This window comes from Dinoponera quadriceps, unplaced genomic scaffold, assembly GCF_001313825.1.
Source record: "Dinoponera quadriceps isolate SergipeBrazil2010 unplaced genomic scaffold, ASM131382v1 scaffold2159, whole genome shotgun sequence".
NCBI lineage: Eukaryota > Metazoa > Arthropoda > Insecta > Hymenoptera > Formicidae > Dinoponera > Dinoponera quadriceps.
This window is the reverse complement of record NW_014556477.1, coordinates 983977-1001230: the sequence shown is the minus strand read 5'-3', so window position 1 is coordinate 1001230 and position 17254 is coordinate 983977. Positions and strand designations below refer to the sequence as shown.

The 17254-nt window shown below is 44.7% G+C and overlaps 4 protein-coding genes across 14 annotated transcripts in view; 3 read left to right on the top strand and 1 right to left on the bottom strand.

The window, feature by feature from the left end:
- Nucleotides 1–1843, top strand: part of LOC106747522 (histone deacetylase 5) — a 114144-nt gene extending 112301 nt beyond the window's left edge. For 8 of the 10 annotated variants that reach the window (XM_014625108.1, XM_014625109.1, XM_014625111.1 and 5 more), the window contains 2 exons: nucleotides 21–160; nucleotides 783–1843. In XM_014625108.1, the coding sequence (XP_014480594.1) occupies nucleotides 21–160; nucleotides 783–846 (204 nt within the window). In that variant the 3' untranslated portion in view covers nucleotides 847–1843. The remainder of the gene's footprint in view (nucleotides 1–20; nucleotides 161–782) is intronic. The other 2 variants (XM_014625114.1, XM_014625113.1) reach the window with 1 other exon arrangement.
- A 5151-nt stretch (nucleotides 1844–6994) lies between these two features.
- LOC106747521 (transcription elongation factor S-II) lies at nucleotides 6995–10190 on the bottom strand. 2 transcript variants are annotated; one of them, XM_014625103.1, is made up of 4 exons: nucleotides 9826–10190; nucleotides 8999–9176; nucleotides 8563–8918; nucleotides 6995–8119 (listed from the first exon to the last, which is right to left on the bottom strand). In XM_014625103.1, the coding sequence occupies exons 1-4, from the start codon at nucleotides 9892–9894 to the stop codon at nucleotides 7784–7786; spliced, it is 939 nt and encodes a 312-aa protein (XP_014480589.1). In that variant the 5' UTR covers nucleotides 9895–10190; the 3' UTR covers nucleotides 6995–7783. The 2 variants fall into 2 exon arrangements, with proteins under 2 accessions (XP_014480589.1, XP_014480590.1); XM_014625104.1 differs by having other exon boundaries at nucleotides 9818–9901.
- A 442-nt stretch (nucleotides 10191–10632) lies between these two features.
- Nucleotides 10633–16311, top strand: LOC106747553 (probable RNA-binding protein 19). The gene is made up of 16 exons (XM_014625181.1): nucleotides 10633–11008; nucleotides 11082–11286; nucleotides 11375–11589; nucleotides 11693–11923; nucleotides 12001–12271; nucleotides 12350–12553; nucleotides 12669–12860; nucleotides 12945–13084; nucleotides 13171–13296; nucleotides 13691–13826; nucleotides 13914–14260; nucleotides 14357–14559; nucleotides 14636–14752; nucleotides 14836–14941; nucleotides 15500–15623; nucleotides 15728–16311. The coding sequence occupies exons 1-16, from the start codon at nucleotides 10973–10975 to the stop codon at nucleotides 15790–15792; spliced, it is 2718 nt and encodes a 905-aa protein (XP_014480667.1). The 5' UTR covers nucleotides 10633–10972; the 3' UTR covers nucleotides 15793–16311.
- Nucleotides 16312–17011: 700 nt separating this feature from the next.
- Nucleotides 17012–17254, top strand: part of LOC106747554 (mucin-5AC-like) — a 33209-nt gene continuing 32966 nt past the window's right edge. Inside the window, exon 1 of the mRNA XM_014625182.1 lies at nucleotides 17012–17086. Coding sequence (XP_014480668.1) covers nucleotides 17078–17086 — 9 coding nt within the window. The 5' untranslated portion in view covers nucleotides 17012–17077. The remainder of the gene's footprint in view (nucleotides 17087–17254) is intronic.

Here is a 17254-nt window from a genome sequence, read left to right as displayed (position 1 = left end):
CGTTTACCGTCTCTTCGCAGATGTCACATTGGCCTTGCGTGAAGCTCGCCGCTCACACGGTGGGTATGAGCGCGATAGAGGCGAGCCAGAAGGAGCACGACGAGACGGAAACGGTGTCCGCCATGGCCTCTCTGTCGATGCAGCAGCCTACAAACCTTACGTTAGTATCGAATCCATCTCTCTTGTTGCATTCGTAACCTACGTAATCGATAGAATTATAATATTGGAATGGAACAGGATAAACAGAAAAAAAAAATATTAAAGTTCTGTGCCATACAAATTGTAAAAAACTATGAACAATATGGTTCGGATGTCTGTAAAAAGGATCGTTGAAAATTGCTAACCAATTAGAAATCACTAGACAGAGAAGAATTGCTTTAATTAATTGTACCATTATAATATATTTATATATTTTTTTCCTTTTCGTATTTTTACGCTAGCATTTGTATTTAGTAGTTTAAGTTGTATTTAGTATTTCTTAAGGATCGTCTACAATAGCCGCAAAGTATGCAGTAAGACGTAAGCAGTAAGCTAATTGATCAATTGGACTCCCCAAAATAAATCGACTGTGATTTACGGCTATTATAGACGGCCCTTCATAGAGCAAGAAGCCTTATTTTCTTTCTTTTTTCTTTTTTCTTTTTTTTTTCTTTATTGAACATATTGTACCAAAGGGACAATTTTCCGTATATAAGTAAACAAATAAATAATCAATAATTACATTTGACTGATATACCTGCGGAGGGTCTATTTACTCATTCGACAATCGACGAATGTTGCAGGACCACGCCAGAACATTCCCGAGAGGTGTCCGAGGAGCCGATGGAGCAGGACGAGGCCAAATGAGACGCGCGTCAATCATTCTGCTAGGTGTAGAAAAGCGTAATTAATTGTACCGCGAAACTGTGCAAATGCTCTTTGGGATTCTCTCTCGAAAGAGGTGCATTTCTCAGTGACACACGTCGGCCGCTGAATCCGTCGTCGCGTCGTTGCACACGGCTGCTGGCCGGCTCACAGTTACACGACAGTCCCACGAGTGCCCGCCGCTTTGTGAGCGAACGCAAAGCAGGGACGACGCGTGCAAGATTTCTGCACCGTCCGGGTTTTACGAGTTACACAGTTGTTCTTTCGTCTTTTTTCTCTTTTTTTTTTTTTTCTTCTAAAGACGGCGTCTGAACGAACAACGGTCGGGTAACGAGGAAGGAGTGATCTGTAAAGATTTCGGGAAGAGCTCGTCGACGACGCAGTCGCGACCGGACTCGCCCGACTTCTCTTGTTTTTATCGATAGACATGAATGTGTAAAGTTGTTTGTGAGTCTTGCAAACGTTTTTATTGTTCTTGCGCGTTCGGAACGCGCGGAGATTGTTGTTGTGAAGTTAGCGACGGCGAATGATCATCATGACGATGTATATTCGTCAGTCGATAGATTTCTTTCTCTCTTTTTTTTTTCCTTTTTTTTTCTAATACGGATCGCGAGTTTCGCGAGATACCTTTCGTGACGAGTCGCTTGTTGACGTTGTTGAGAAGAGAGAAAACTCGAGCGCGCGAGAAGAAAACGGCTTTCGCCCGAGACCCCGATTGGCTGACCCTGTTTGACAAATCTTTTCGATACCAGTGTCTTATATCGACGAACAACGAATGACTTTGACGACTCTCGATGTCGAGTGAAAACTGGAACGAGAACGTTTTGTAACTTTTGTCCGCTTGATCCTCGGAGGACGGAGGGAGAACATTGTGCGGATCAAGCGTGTCGTTGTTTTTGCTGACGATAACTCGGTGGCGGGAGAGAAAATGAATCGCGAACAACGCGCGTTGTCTTCGAAAAAAAAAAAATGATAATAACAATAACGTCATATGGGACATTATTCGCGAGCCGCTTGTTGATGTTTCGCTGAGGTGAATCAGCGAGATGATGTTGAATCCACTTCTCGAAGCTACACATATACACACATCACACACACACAACACACACAAAACAAGTCTGATGCATCGTGTTGCCTTGGATAATTCGTAGGAAAAATTAATTAATTACTCGTGTAAGAATCGGAGAGAAAATATATCGGGAGCCGGAGAATTGTCGGGCCGGGAATCGTACCCGGGACCTTCCTCTTGAGAACAATCTCCTGTTTACCGCGCTGTACTTCTTTCGAGCGTGCCATTTCGAAAGCACGCTTGCGATCCTGAATTTTTAATCTATCGATCTCTACCGTGCGTGTTCAGTTGCTCCAATTACACGACCTGCGCGGAGTCCTGGCTCAAACATTCTGGTGTCTCTTTGGCATTTGTAACTTCTTTTTCTATTACGCGATCGATTTTATGCTTCCTCCATCCTCTCTGATGTTTACGACGGTTTGAATTCTCCGTTTGTCAGACGGGAGATCGTACAATTGTTCTTGGTATGAATGAGATTTGAACTTTGAAGCTCCCATCTTCTTTTCATTCAATCGTCTCGAATATACCCTGTGTAACTCTTCGTACGATACTCTTTTTTTCTTCCACTCCCGTGTAATTGGTATCCACTGAATTGGTCTTATCATTCTACCCATGATCCAATACTGTAGCATTATATCCTTGAACGAAATTATGTATCAAATTGTCTAACTGCTAGACGTCGCAAAATTCTTGTCCAACATCGGTAGAAAAAAATCATAATTGTATATAAATGACTTAGCTATTGGATGTACGAACTTTCCGCACTCCAGGAATCGTCCAAACACATCTGACACATATCTTTCCTCGATCTCGCTTACCCACTAATGGACGGATAACAGACGTAAAACAACATACGTATCATCACGCATCTAGGGGAAGCTTGCTTCTAGAAAAGAGACGTTCAATATGATGTCCAGTTGTAGATATATTTCCAGCTGCCAATACATTTCCTCTCCGATTCTTGCAACGTGATAACTCCGCGCGCATCGTCGCCGTATATATTTTTAAAATGCTAATCGCGACCATGAACGTCGCCTGCTTGTTGGAACACTTTTCAACGACTCGTATTTTATCGAAACACGTTCAGGGAGACTAATACAGGGAGCTTGATGGGAGAGGAGCGGTCGTTAAACGCGTCGGCGTGCCGCGAAACGAGATCCTTCTTTTGTATCGCGCCTATCTGTGTGTCGTTAGGGGGACACACCGTAGAATTTAAATCCACAACCGCGACGAACGCGATTACGACTTTTCCGAGCGATTGCTGTGTGTAATCACTGCATCACGTACGCCTTACCACTCTAATTAGAGCTGCGTATGCAATTTTCGACTTTATGTATATATACGTAAGGTTGAAAATCGTGTAACTCTCGATCTGAGGGATGATAAGACATACACGGCGCAGTGTGTGTACGTGTCCGTCATCGTGGGAGCAAAACCGACACAATTGAAAAGGTTGTGTAATAATTGTACAATAGGAAGCAAAATGATTTGGACGCAGCTAAAAGTTCGGCCGATGATCCAATGAGAGAACGAATTAGTCGAAGATAAGTTCTCTCGTTGGATCATCGATTGTAATCCGATCTTGGATTTAGATTTAGCTGACTTAGCTGCATTAAAGTTTGGAGAAATGTACGCATACTGAAGCGTGAGAATCTCGTACGTACGTTTCATACGTTTCAATATGTATGCAATTTTCTCGAACTAGTGCAGCCAATTCAGCCTAAAAGAACAGAACACTTGGCTGCGTTCATACCGTTTTGCATCCCACTGTATCGGTGAGCGCCGATTGGTCGAACGAACGCTTTCGAGACGAACTTTTGGGCTGAAAACTTTTTGACTGGGTGAGGAAAAAGACGATATTCTTGAGAGAGGGAGAGAGATTTGCGAAAACTGCGCACGCACGCGCGCACACAAACAAGCAAGGCCTCGTTCGAAAAGTGCGTGCGTGCGAGTGAGAGGGAGAGAGAACAATTGGACAAACGTGTATTCATAAAAGACAGTAGATGAGTTAGATGTGTTTTCTCCGCCTCCCGTGCGCCGATCCATCCTCGGTGGAGATGTGAGCGCGCGCGCGCATCGTGGTGCTGGTCACTAGCGCTTAATTGTCTCGTCGTCCGACTCGCTTTCCCTGTTCCTCCGTGCATTCGGAGTTACGAGCCGTCGCTGCTGCTCTCCCCGTTGTCGTACGGCAGAAAGAGAGAGAAAGAGAGAGAGAGAGGCAGCGAGAGAGCTTTCGGTGTGTGCGACACCTGTTCTTTTTTTTTTTCTCTGGGGTTTCTTCTCGAAAGTCGAGACGATATATTCGTGATACGTAAGACGAGAGAAAAGTCGATGTCTAGATCCTAAGGCGATGTTATGATGTCGTGTGCTGCGCGAGTATGCGAACATATGTTGTACGCGAGCCACGCGTACAGCGGAACGCGAGACGGGACATGTGTGTGTGCGCGTGTGTGTACGTGCGTGTCAGGATGCCGATGAGACACCTGGACACATTACAGATATTGTTTCTCACGCCCTCGAGAGAGAAAGAGAGAGAGAGAGGCTATCGATTCGACGGTTATCTGGTCGAGCCGCGTCCGGCGATGTTATCCTTTTACCGCGAAATCGACCCGGTCCAGATGGCCCGATTTGAAATTGAATTTTATCATCACATGCGTGATAAATTGTAATTGATGTATCGTGAGACATGACTTGAACTTGCGCTTCGAGGAAATTTAAATTCGCATAAATATTCGCATGTTTATTTTTTCCAGCGAGTCTCTTGAAACTCGTTCCGAAATAAATGTTTTGTACAATATTAGTTATTGAAAAGTTGTAAATCTCGCATCGAAGAATTGATATTGCGCTGTTCTAGTGATATATCGGCGTCATCCTTGAGAATTCCCGATTACACACGCCTCCGAAAGTCCATCGTCCGTCTGCGCGTTTCGTACGAGCACGCGGGCTCGCGTCGATATATTGCGTTAATATTTGTTGTTAATGTTTGCGAATGCGCGAGGGGCGAGTCGCGGAACGTCGTCGCACCGACGGTGACGTTCTCCCGAGATTCAACAACAACAACAACTTGGTTTTTGCTGCGAACAAAGGCTGGTGTGATTTTTGTGATATTTTGTAAAAAGAAGAAGCTAACGTTACAGTTAATTAAGAAGTATACGTCGCGAAAATGTGCGTGTAAGGGAGAGGGAGAGAGAACGTGTGAACGGAAAGAAAATAGATAGAGAAGATAAATATAATTATTCACAGATACAAGCATTTATTTTTGTGTCATGCATTTTACGGAGAAAAGAAAATGATAAAAGAAATAAAGATGAGTATAAGAGGAAGAAAAATCTATTGATAAACGCGAATTACAAGGATACACATATGATATATGTATATACGCACACATATGTGTATATATATATATATATATGTGTGTGTGTGTATGTGTGTGAAGTTTGTCATGCAGGAAAAAAATATATATATACATAAAGAGTATATATCTATAATTCTATATATATATATTAAAATACCGATATATATACATTATATATCCGTGTATCGCAAGAATCTCAAGTGTCTGTTAAATGTTGTCCTGATAAAAGGAAAAAAGTTCACCGAGGAAACGCTGCGTGTAAAGATCGACTCGATGTATATTAAGTATAAATACGAGCCCAGCCTATGTGTGTGTGTGTGTGTGTGCGCGTGTGCGCGTGTGTGTGTGTATACAGTAAGTTAATTAAAGCGAGAAAGAAAGAGAGAAGAAAAGAAGGAAAGAGGAGGGAGAGGAAAAAGGAACGTTGACGATTCGTTAAAAGCACACCAGTCTGTCATCGACTCGAGATGGTAAAGTGACCCTGTGGTACTACAGTTATCGGAGGTGACTTTAGGCAGTGAAAGAGAGAGATAGAACGAGCGTATTCGCCTGTTACGATAATTTAAGAACGAGAGTGAGCCGCGCGCGCGTCGTGAGAAACGGTGGTGGGTGGGTGGGGTTTGCTTTTCTTTCTCTTCTTCGGGATTGCGCGAAGACCGTTCTCAAACTGAGAGAGAGACTACTCGAGAGGGCAAATTCTCTCTCGTCGCGGGCCTACAAACGTCATTCTGGTTAATAGGTTCTTCATTCTCACGATTCCCGCTCCCACCCCTCGAAAGCTTCATCTCATCGTCGTCGAATTCATCGCTACGCGCGCCCATCGGCGTCCGGACGAAGCGAGGCGTCTCCAGAGACCCACAGATCCGCGCTCTCGACCTCATGTTTGGCGCTGAATACCGAGTATTCGCCGAGGAATCGTCCACCTTCATGTTGAATCCCACTTGCGATCTTGCGAGCGATTTTTCTTTCAGAATCCATTCGACGTTAAAACGTGATCGCTCGGTCGGTTAATCCCGACAGACAACAAATCGATTGCCGCGAGGACGCTCGTCTCCGTAGACCGTTACATTTCGTCTGGGCGGTCAAATCGGCGCGATTTTCGTTCGGAGCGTGAGAGAGAGAGAGAGAGAGAGAGAGAGAGAGAGAAAGCGAGAGAACTTGTGACATTCCGGTATCACACTCAGCATGGCAAGTTGATACAAACTAGATGTAAATGAACTAAGTTCTGTCCGAACGCCGAGTATAAATGTGAATTAACAGAGCTCTACTGTTACGTTATTACACATGCACGAATATACTGTCTATATTGCATAAGCTTAATGTAATAGTCATAAATTTTTTATGTATATAAATGTACCTCGTAAAGAAGTAATTTTAAATAAAAAGTATAGTCATTGTGTTATAAACGCGTCACGGTGGCTGACATCGCGTTTCTCTCGACCGTCACGGCGATTTTCGGCAATTTCCTAATACTCCGGCTACGAGTCTCTCACCGACCACGACGACCGGAGCTCGGCAAGAAACGCTGCACGGCTCGTTCCGGCTGGTGATCTCTTGCACCTCTTCGAACAACAGAGACGTGTGAAACTCTTCGCTTCTTCCGTTCCTAGGGAAGGGGAAAGATTACACAATCGCTACCCTACGAAACACTCGACTGAGGATCGAGCGATACACCTCTGGTGGAGATATACGTGTATATATATATATATGTGTGTGTATATATATATATATATTTGTATATATATATATATATATATATTTGTATATTTCGGAGTTGTAGGTACAATTCAGTACGTGATGTCTGAATCTTACAGCACAGTGATGAAAGTGTGACTACCATACCGCGCGGTTATGCACAGAAGCGAGAAATGTCCGCATATCAACAGTCGCGCTCGTGATTCGAATAAAAACAGTGTCAATTAAAATATCGCTTACGTACGTCACGTAGGAAGTTCGTGTTTTGTTTGTGTATGTGTGTGTGTGTGTGTGTATATGTTTTACCGTAGAATCCACTCTAGGTTCAAAGTACTCGCGAAGCTCGAGTGTAATAGATCGGTTTCCCAGTATATATACAATGTAGCACGGGAACTGAGAAATCTCTCTCGCGCGAAAAGTGTGCCGCTACGCTCGATCGACCAATGTACATATTCTGTTGCGCCTCCTCGCGGTCTGCACAACGTTGGTAGACCGACGAAAAGGAAGCGCGCATACACGTGATTTCATACGTCACAACCCTCAGTTTTGTGCGCACGCGGGCGGCCTCCGAGTTGGCGCAGGGACGTGGTCGGGCTCGCGAAACGGACCATTTTCAACGCATTCATGCCGATCGAAGAGGAGTCGACGAGAAATTTACATACACTTGTTAGAGGATAACTTCGTCGACTCGTCTCGTAGAGGTACGATTTGAACGCTAGGTAGAGACGATGACCGAGAGTTCCGAGGCGGACCTCGAGAAGACGGGAGTGAGTCGCAACGGTGCCCGTGAGAGGCGGTTCTTAGCAGAACTTCCATCGGTTGCCGCATTCGTTGCACAACACGAACGTGGTCATCGGCTCGTCGGCCGAGCGCGTCTGCACCTGATTGTACGTGCAGTTGCGCTTCTTGCATTTGCCGCACTTGAGCAGGTCGGTCTTCGTGCCCTGCACGGTGGCGAGCTGCGCGTCGTTGATGGCCTCCTTCTTGAATTGCTCGCGCAGCTGCTTTATCTCGTCGCTCGCCATCTCCTCCGCGGTCATCACGGCGAGCCGCGCCGGTGTGATCGCGCCCACGATGAAGTTCGTGCGCAGATTCGGGTTCTTCACGTCGCGCAGGTTGGCGACTCTGCTGCGCACCTGCGTGGGGGGAGGGGAATAATCGTGACCGGTGATTGTTCAAGTGTAAAATGCGTTGCGAGTGTACTTAAAGACGAATGAGATCGCGCATGCGCGCTTAGAGCCTCGGCGGAACGGTCGACCTGTAATTTTAAGATGACAATGTTTCGTGCCTGAAATTTTTCTCTCAATTATCGTGCGTTTCATTTTGTTTTCATTGCACCACGGTTTTGCCGTCGATCACAAGACAGAGACTCGAAGCATGAAACATTGTCCAGTGTTGCCGCAGAAAATCGAGGAGTCGTGGAAATTTATAAACGTGAACATTTCAGATTACATATTCGTTATGGGGAACTCTCCACTGTCGTTTGGAAAAGTCGGGGGATTTCAAGATTCATTTTCTGTGGCAACCACGATTTCATCAAACCGACGAGTCAGCCATTTCGCTAAGTACAGAACCTTACCCTGTTCTTGTATCTATTGTCGGTGTTTTTGAATTCCGCATAGATCGCCTCCTCCAATTCCTCCGCCAGCTCTTCTGGACTGGCGCAACCGTCGATGACCTTCCCGTCCACGCGCAACGCTGCGGCCAACAATTCCCTGCATTTTAATCTGACCGCGTCTGTCGTGGTGGGAGCCGGGAAGGACGACTGCTTTCTCTGAAGGTCCTTGCTGGGCTTGTCCTCCTTCATTTTGGCATCATTCCCGTCTGTCGTGTCCTTATCCTTCTTCTGGTCACCGTCCTCTTTACCCTTATCCGACTTCTCGTCCCTCTTCTTTGAACTACTCGACGAGGTCGAGTCTTTCTCTTTATTCGATCCTGAGAAAATCACAGGTTGTTCCCGTTAATCGTCCCCACGCCGAAATCTCCTACATCTTACGCTTGCAATGTATACATGCCTGATAAGAATTTCTTCCAGTTTTTGATGAGAGTCTTTGACAAGGAGATCACCTCCTCGTCCCTGCTGGATTTCCTCAAAGCGTTGACTGTCATTCCGATTCGTGTTTTGGTCAGTAGTTCCAAATCCACAGGTAACTTTTGAAGTATCTTGAGCAATTCTAACGCTTGTTCCTGGCCCTATATCGACAGACAGATTACATTGCATGGACGGCTGTTTCCAAACGAGGCTGCATCTTCATATAATATGATAATTTGATGATAATTTATATCGAACAATATATTTGACAGCAACTAATCACAAGTCTGTTAATATCTAAGTACATTTTCTCACATGTATTTCTGCTCTTTGCAGATTATCGACAGAAAATTTCTTGAAGTAGCGAAATACTTCAGAAGCATACGTCAAGTGTGTGTGTGTGTGTGTGTGAGAAATTTTTCGCAAAAATTAATTCACTATAGAAGACATGATAAAAATTAAGAATCAACAGATGTAACATATCTCTCTCTCTCTCTCTCTCTTTCACTCACACTCACTCATTCACTCACTCACTCACTCACTCACTCACACACATACGACTGTTAGCGGGATACGTTGGATAAATCCGGGCCGATGTTGATACTGTACTTGGTGGTGGTGAATAAACATTTTCTCAGCACGAGAGCAGTATCTCGACGAGCTTGTTTACACGTTGTTCTCACATGAAACGACGCTAGCCGATAACGCGGCGGGTCCTCGTCAAACAAGAGCAGCGCCTTCCTCGTCGTCGTCGGTTTTCAGCGCGCCCGGGCAAAGATACTGCGATCTTTATTTTACTCACTTACTCACCGTCCCGTCACCGCTGGACATTTTGTTGAGTTTCTTCTGTATGCGCAACACTTCCTCCTCGGCGCTCATTTTCGCGTGTATCGGGGTGCCGCAGCTCTCCACCGCACGAATTCGGTCGCGCACAGATGCGAGATGCGAGAGGACAACAAAACTGCCGTTGACGCTCACGACCGTGGCTCCCGATCATTGGCCTCGGACTCAAGACGGGCAACTCGAGGCGACCCGCGCGAAAATAGGTCGATTTCGCAGTGGCGTAGCCCGACAGGTGAGAAAAACAATTTCGTTCACTTATCGTAGACTGATCAGACGACGATAATAGCAGATATCAAAGGCGGCATGTTCGCTCGTTCGGTCGTGCTGCTAAAAATAAAAACACTTCTCATTCGTCGTTGAGTCGCACTACTCGAAAATGAGGGCCGTCCGACTTGTCGTTGATTCGTACTACGACTTCGTCGAGGAAAGTGACGGCTCTCGCAACGGAAACTTTGGAACTAAATGTACCAATCAGAACGTGGCATCTCTAATATATCACTAGATCTCACTGGATCCAACCATGAACTGGCACTGTGTGCGCAGGCCTAAGGGATTGTTACAGTCCCTCCACATAGAATGCGGAAACGCTTCCCGCGCGGCAAAAAGCGGCCAATCAACGTGCCATTTTTCCACGAGAACAAAGTTTTATTGGCTGTCGTAATGCTTCCTGCTGCGGAAATTTCTGTGTGCAAGAGCCATTATTCCGGCCAGTCGTGAATTAGTTCCAAAGTCTCCGCTACGAGTCTCTACTAATCTGAATGAAGAATCGAGGTCGTAGTATAACTTAACGATAAGACAAGCGTGTTTTATTTTCGCTTAGTATTTTGACATAATGAGGAATCCGATGGTCTGTATTTTAAAATAGAACTCAACGACGGATAAAAGTTGTTTTTTTTTTATTTTCGATAACGTGTCTGAATGGCAGATCAAAGAGACATTTGTTATCAAGTAGTTTGACTCAACGCTGAATGCAGCGTTAACCTAACCTAACTTTTCTGCAGCGGTGTCGTTCGAATCACACACGTGTGTTCTGTTGTACGAATTGTATTCTATTGTTTATTATAAACCAGAGGATTGTTAATCTCCGGAAGGAAATAGCTATCAACGAAGCAGGATGTCTCGTTTAATAGTGAGACATTTGCCAAAGAACGTATGTATGTTATTGTACGCGTTATTTTCTCATTTTACTTCGATACACATTAATTCTTATTTCTCGCACGTAGATCACAGAAACCAAACTGAGAGAATTATTCAGTGAAAAAGGTGTTGTGACCGACGTCCAGCTCAAGTACACGAAAGAGGGAAAGTTTCGTCGGTTTGCATTCGTTGGTTATAAAACAGAGGAACAAGCACAATTGGCGCAATCCTATTTTAATCAGTCTTGTATTGAAACCTGCAAAATATCGGTTGAGCTTTGCTGTAATTTAGGTAGAGCATACGAGCAATATTTAATTATATTGTAATAGCAAGTCAGTATCTTTCTTTCTTGTAGATACTGATGATATTTATGTTTCAGGTGATCCTTCTAAGCCGAGAGCATGGAGTAAATATGCGACTGATAGTTCACATAACAAAGTTGATAAAGCCTCCGATGCTAAGTCAAAAGAAGCCTCAACAGATTTTTCGGAAAAATCCGATGTAAAGTCTGATAAGACTGGTGAAAAGAAAGAGAAAAAGAAGAAAAAGACAGACAAAAATGACAACAAGGAACTCAGGAAAGCACTTGAGAAGGTACGAAAAGTCTTCTTTACATTTCTCCTGTAACTCAGTTAATTTGTTTCATTTGTTACAAAACAATTTTCTTATTCATCTTCTTATATAATTATAAATTCAGCACAAGGATGATCCTTTATTCATGGAATTCCTTGAAGCACATAGGGGCAACAATATGAAAGCAGTATGGAAAAATGATATTGAAACATCTGTAGAAATTACTGGAAAGTCCAGTGGTGTCGATGATTCTAAAGATGAAGAAGATACAGCAGAGAGCGAAAACAAGGAAGAGAAAGAAGAAAGAAAGAAAGAAAAGGAAAAGATTGCAGATAAAGCTATATCAGATTTAGAGGTATGTTGCAGTAATTCACATATTTTGAGATATAGACTGTTGTTACTGTCTTAATGACACTTTCACTGAAATTATAGTATATGGAAGCGTTAAAGAAAAAACAGGATGTAAAGCAGGAGGAAAAGTCACTAGTAAAAGATGCATCAAAGCATGGTCTGTTAAAATTATTTACCGTGAAGGTATCTGGGCTCGGATACAAACACTTGAAAAAGGACATTAAGCAGTTCTTTCGTCCTTTAGTGCCAAAATCCATACGAATCCCGCGCAAGATCAAAGGCATAGCTTACCTGGGATTTAAAACAGAACTACAACTGAAGAAGGCTCTTTTGAAAAACAAAAGTTTCTTAAGTAAAATATGAATAATTAAATGGTGAAGTATGATGAATAATATTTTATTGTTATTGATTGTGTTTCACATTTATACAGATGGCAAGCAGATATTTGTGTCCAAGTACGAGCGAAAGGAGAAATCTAGTGAAAACACGAATAACAAGATTAACGTCAAGTGGAAGAAACAAGAAGAGTCGTTAAAGGATGAAGAGACTATAGCAGAATCCGGGAGGATATTTATTCGAAATTTGACGTACACAACCACGGAAGACGACGTGAGAAAACTGTTTGAAAAATACGGTGAGAACGTTATCGCAAAAGTCAGCAGAGGTTCAAATTTCTTGCTTGAGTACTTGCTTCTTTCGTTGCAAATTAATTCTTGCTCTCTGATCGACCTTTCCCTTCAATGAGCCAGGTCTTCTGAGTGAAGTGAACTTACCTGTGGATAAAGTCACCAGAAAGCCGAAAGGATTCGGCACGGTAACGTTTCTCATGCCGGAACATGCTATAAAAGCCTACGTTGAATTGGACGGCACTGTAATAGACGGTAGAATGCTGCATCTTCTTCCCGGAAAGGCGAAAACGTCGCTGGAAGACATCGATACAGGTGCAGTTGTCGACGCATTGTGTAATGATTTTTTGGTCTCTTGTATCAGATGAATTGGAAGGAATGACATTTTATCGATTACAGAAAATTTGACTTACAAACAAAAGAAGGAGTTGGAGATGAAGAAGACCGCGAGCTCGTCGCACAATTGGAACACACTTTTCCTCGGGCAGAACGCCGTGGTGGACGCTATCGCCAATATTTACAATACCACAAAAGAGAAGGTAAATATCCCTTCTTCGAACTTACACGGTAATACATGCCTCGTATACACGTTAAACATAATCGTGTACCCCGATTCGAAATAAAGGTGCTGGAAGACGAGTCGAGGGGAATGAGCGCTGCGGTGAAACTGGCGCTTGGAGAGACGCAAATAGCCCACGACACGAAAGCCTTCCTGGAGGAAAACGGCGTGTGTTTGGACGCTTTTAATCAAGTAAGTTTCACGTTTACATCTCGATGTTTTTATCTCCTTAGAAAAGGGAAGAAGAAATACCGACAAACTTGTCATTTACATCAATTCTGTGGGTGAATAACCAGTGAGACGTGGAACGGACTTTTCAGAACTTAATTGCAGCTTGTAGCGACATATTACTTTTAATTTTTGTAGAAAGATACAAATGTTTAACGCGTGAATCAACCTTCCACGTTAAGTGAATCCTTGAATCCCAGATATGTTAGATACAATCCATAATAAACCTACCCAACCAATTAATATAGCATTTCTTATCCTACTTGCCTATTAAGTTCTGGAAAGATTGTTTTATCTTAAAAAAAAATAAATAAATAAAATACCACTCTCGCGCCTACATTTAACGTACCCTCGACAGGCGCCGAAGGAGAGATCGCGCTCCACGATCTTGGTGAAGAATTTGCCGGCCCTAACAAAGTCGGACGACATCCGAGAGATGTTCGCCAGGCACGGGGAGCTCGGACGTGTGATACTGCCACCGTCGGGAGTGACAGGTACCGTTGTCGTCGTCGTCGTCGTTGTCGTTGTACGAACGTTGAGCTCTCAGTGTGTCTTTAACGTTTGATTTCTCGCGTTTCCAGCACTGGTCGAGTTCCTGGAGCCGTCCGAGGCGCGCAAGGCTTTCACGAAATTGGCTTACACGAAGTTCAAACATTTGCCGTTGTACCTGGAATGGGCGCCGGACAACAGCTTCACCGCGCCCGCGTCCAAGAGCAAAGCGTCTAAGAACAAAACGTCCAAAGGCAACGCGACGAGATCAAGTAACGTGGAAGGAGCTACCGAGGGAGGAGGAGCGACACGAGAGTACAAGGAAAACGCGAACAACGCAAACAAGAAAGCGGACGAGGACCACGAAGAGCCCGAGCCGGACACCACGCTTTTCGTCAAGAACATCAACTTCGCCACGAAGGTCGAGGAGCTTAAGAGTGTGAGTGATTAGAAATAGTCGCTGCAAGTCGGAGCGCGGCAGCTGTAGCCTTTGACACGCTTGACACATATTACTGATGCGTCTTTGCGCTTTCAGTATTTCGCTAAGTGCGGTCGCATCCATTATGCCACGATCGCCACGAAGAAGGACTCAAAGAACCCGGGCAGCAACTTGTCCATGGGATACGGATTTGTGCGATACAAGAGAAAGCACGACGCGGATCGCGCATTGAAGACGCTGCAGATGACAGTACTCGACGGCAAGTCGCTGGAACTGAAGCGATCTGAGAGAATATTGATGTGCGTGTGTCACCTAAGCCTCGTCTCATTAGAAAGCGGGGTGCCTCTCGATGTAACTGTGTGTGAAACTTTCCAGGTCCGATGTCAAAACGGCGAGGAGGAAATCCAAGATTACCGATCAGACCGGAAGTAAAATCTTAGTGCGAAACGTACCATTCCAGGCGACCATCGCGGAAGTCACGGAGTTATTCAAGTATGCATTCGCGTGTGTCGCACGTGATTTACGTGGTTTTTACGCGACGTACATGATATAACACGATGACGATCTTGTTGCAGGGCGTTTGGCCAGTTGAAGGCCGCGCGATTGCCGAAAAAAACGATCGGCTTCGAGAAGCACAGAGGTTTCGCCTTCATCGAGTATTACACGAAGGAAGATGCGAAAGTAAATACTCTCAGTAAATACTTTTCTATATTGATAGTCTTTATTTGAAACTTTTAACTTGAACTAGTTAAGTTTAAGGTGCATTAATTTGGACTTATTAACTTTTTTTTTATACAAGTTAAAATAATTCATCAATAATTCATCAAATATTAAAATCATTGTTCTTTGGGTTGTTTATAATATAAAATAAGAAAAATTAAAAATAACGCCAGCAAGATTCTTTCTTTTGTCTTTTTGAGCGTCAGTATTCTTTTTTTGTACGGAATTCCGAGTTTAAAACAATCGGCATTTTCTTATAATAGACGTTTTCTTTACTTACTATTAACTTCTAACTTAATTTAGTTATAAATAAAAATTAACCTGTCCAATTCTGGTTTTAAGTAACTATTAATACGGGCTTCAATGCCCACATCAATTAAATGATTGGAATGACTCTGATCATTTGATCTTTTAATCAAGTTAAACGTTTACCTAAAAAGTTAAGGGTTCACACAAAAATAAGAATCACTCGTGATTTTTCTCACACCAACTTAAGTTCTGATTTTTTTTTTTTTACAGAGAGCGTTTGACAGTCTGTGTCAGAGTACCCACTTGTACGGCCGAAGATTGGTGTTCGAGTGGGCTCAGACGGTGGAGGACATTGAGGAAATTAGAAAACGTACAGCGAAGCGTTTCCTCCAAGGTAATCAGTTTCTTGCATCTACTGCAGCTTGACGATCGTTGGCAAATCGATTTGCATCGATCGACTCGCAATAACAAGTTACGAGGCTTTCCGTCGCGTTTCAGGGAGCTCAGCGAAGAGATTCAAGAAATCCACGTTGAATGTTGAGAGCGACGTGGAGGACTCGTGAAGCGGCAGAACGCCGAGAAATTTCCTTTGCAATTCGATCACGCGTCGGAAAGTGCAGAAGCATTTTCTCGACACGTACGAGTGTCAGGGACATCATCGGACAATCATCCGACACCTCGCAATCCGAGCACGTGCCGATTTTCATTCCTTTTCGCATGGACGGCGGGATTCAAGCCACTCGATCGAAAGTCCCAGGAATTTCCACCGAGTGCGATATTGACCTTCGTGTCACGTTTGCACTTTTTCTTTCCTCACTTTTCCAAAGAACAATCCCGACGATCAACGTGACACGACACGTTCGGAGTTCGCCTCAACGAGGTCGTTCACCGTTCAACGGACCTCGCTTTTCTGAGACAATGTAACATACATGTACATAGATACAATCACGAGAGACGAAGGTGATTAACAAATATATTTGTTGCGATGGAAATTATAGCGTAAACATCAGACGCTTGCAAAAGTTCCTAAGATCACAAATACATGGATTACCTCAAACGATGAGTCATTTTATCGGGATCGAATCATCTCATTGTTACTAATAAAGAAAATATTATATACGTATCATCTCATTGTTATTAATAAAGAAAAATCTTCAATGTCGTAGGATCTTTTGCAAGCACCCGATATATGAACGCGTGATACGCAGGTGATAAGCTCGTAGTGCTTATTACCCCGCCCTGCGCGAGCAATAGCCCGGCGGCGCTGAAGACCGGCGAGAAAGACGGCTGGAAGAAATGTCTTCCTTTCACCTCCGCGGCGGCGGATTTCGCGGCCCGCGGAGGACTGGAAACGACGGTTCCGGTTGGTGGGGCCCGCGCGCTGCCGGCGTGTCCCGCGAAGGTGGCCCACGGTGGTGGAGACGACCCATGAAAGTAACAGTGCCTTCACGTCCACCACCTTCGGCTTCAGCCGCGATCCGAGCCAGTCGTGCGCTCTTCGTCCTGGAGAACGGTGCTCTTTCTTTCTCTTCGGTGCGGCTTCTATTCTCCCCTTCTTCCTCTCTTTTTTTCTCTCTCTCCCCCCCTCTTCCTCCCCCTGTCCGTCCCTCTTTCTCCCTCGCCCAGCCACCACACACCGTCGTCCTTCAGTGTCATCGTACAGCTACAAGGTCGCGAGTGCAAACTGCGAATTGCGTCCCGCCGTGGACGTGGGCCGGTGCGAGGGCCCGTCCGGGTCGCACACGACGCGCGGCTGACGCGCGATGAGTGCGAGCTGAGGAGCGGCGGCGACATCCCCCCGACAGAGGCGAGACTAAATCAGTCCGGCGGACTCGAGAAGCGATAGTCATGGATTGGGTAAGAGCAATCTCACTCTCTCGAGCCGGCGATGACTCGGGTTTATATTTTGCGCGACCCACCGGCGCATCCGCGAGAGATCCTCGCGGGTCTTCCCCTCGGAGGCCGTCGAAGTAACGTCGCCCTGAAACACGAGGAGAATTTTCACCCTGATCCCCCCCCCCCCCC

What these genes read in the sequence shown, in the direction of transcription:
- LOC106747521 (XM_014625103.1), bottom strand. Translation starts at nt 9,894, where the DNA reads ATGAGCGCCGAGGAGGAAGTGTTGCGCATACAGAAGAAACTCAACAAA. An exon ending in TGTCCAGCGGTGACGGGACG is followed by an intron (nt 9,177 to 9,825) that starts GTGAGTAAGTGA and finishes CTGTCGATATAG; the next exon opens with GGCCAGGAACAAGCGTTAGA. An exon ending in CTGGAAGAAATTCTTATCAG is followed by an intron (nt 8,919 to 8,998) that starts GCATGTATACAT and finishes TGATTTTCTCAG; the next exon opens with GATCGAATAAAGAGAAAGAC.
- LOC106747553 (XM_014625181.1), top strand. Translation starts at nt 10,973, where the DNA reads ATGTCTCGTTTAATAGTGAGACATTTGCCAAAGAAC. An exon ending in GCCACCGTCGGGAGTGACAG is followed by an intron (nt 13,827 to 13,913) that starts GTACCGTTGTCG and finishes TCGCGTTTCCAG; the next exon opens with CACTGGTCGAGTTCCTGGAG. An exon ending in GAAGTCACGGAGTTATTCAA is followed by an intron (nt 14,753 to 14,835) that starts GTATGCATTCGC and finishes ATCTTGTTGCAG; the next exon opens with GGCGTTTGGCCAGTTGAAGG.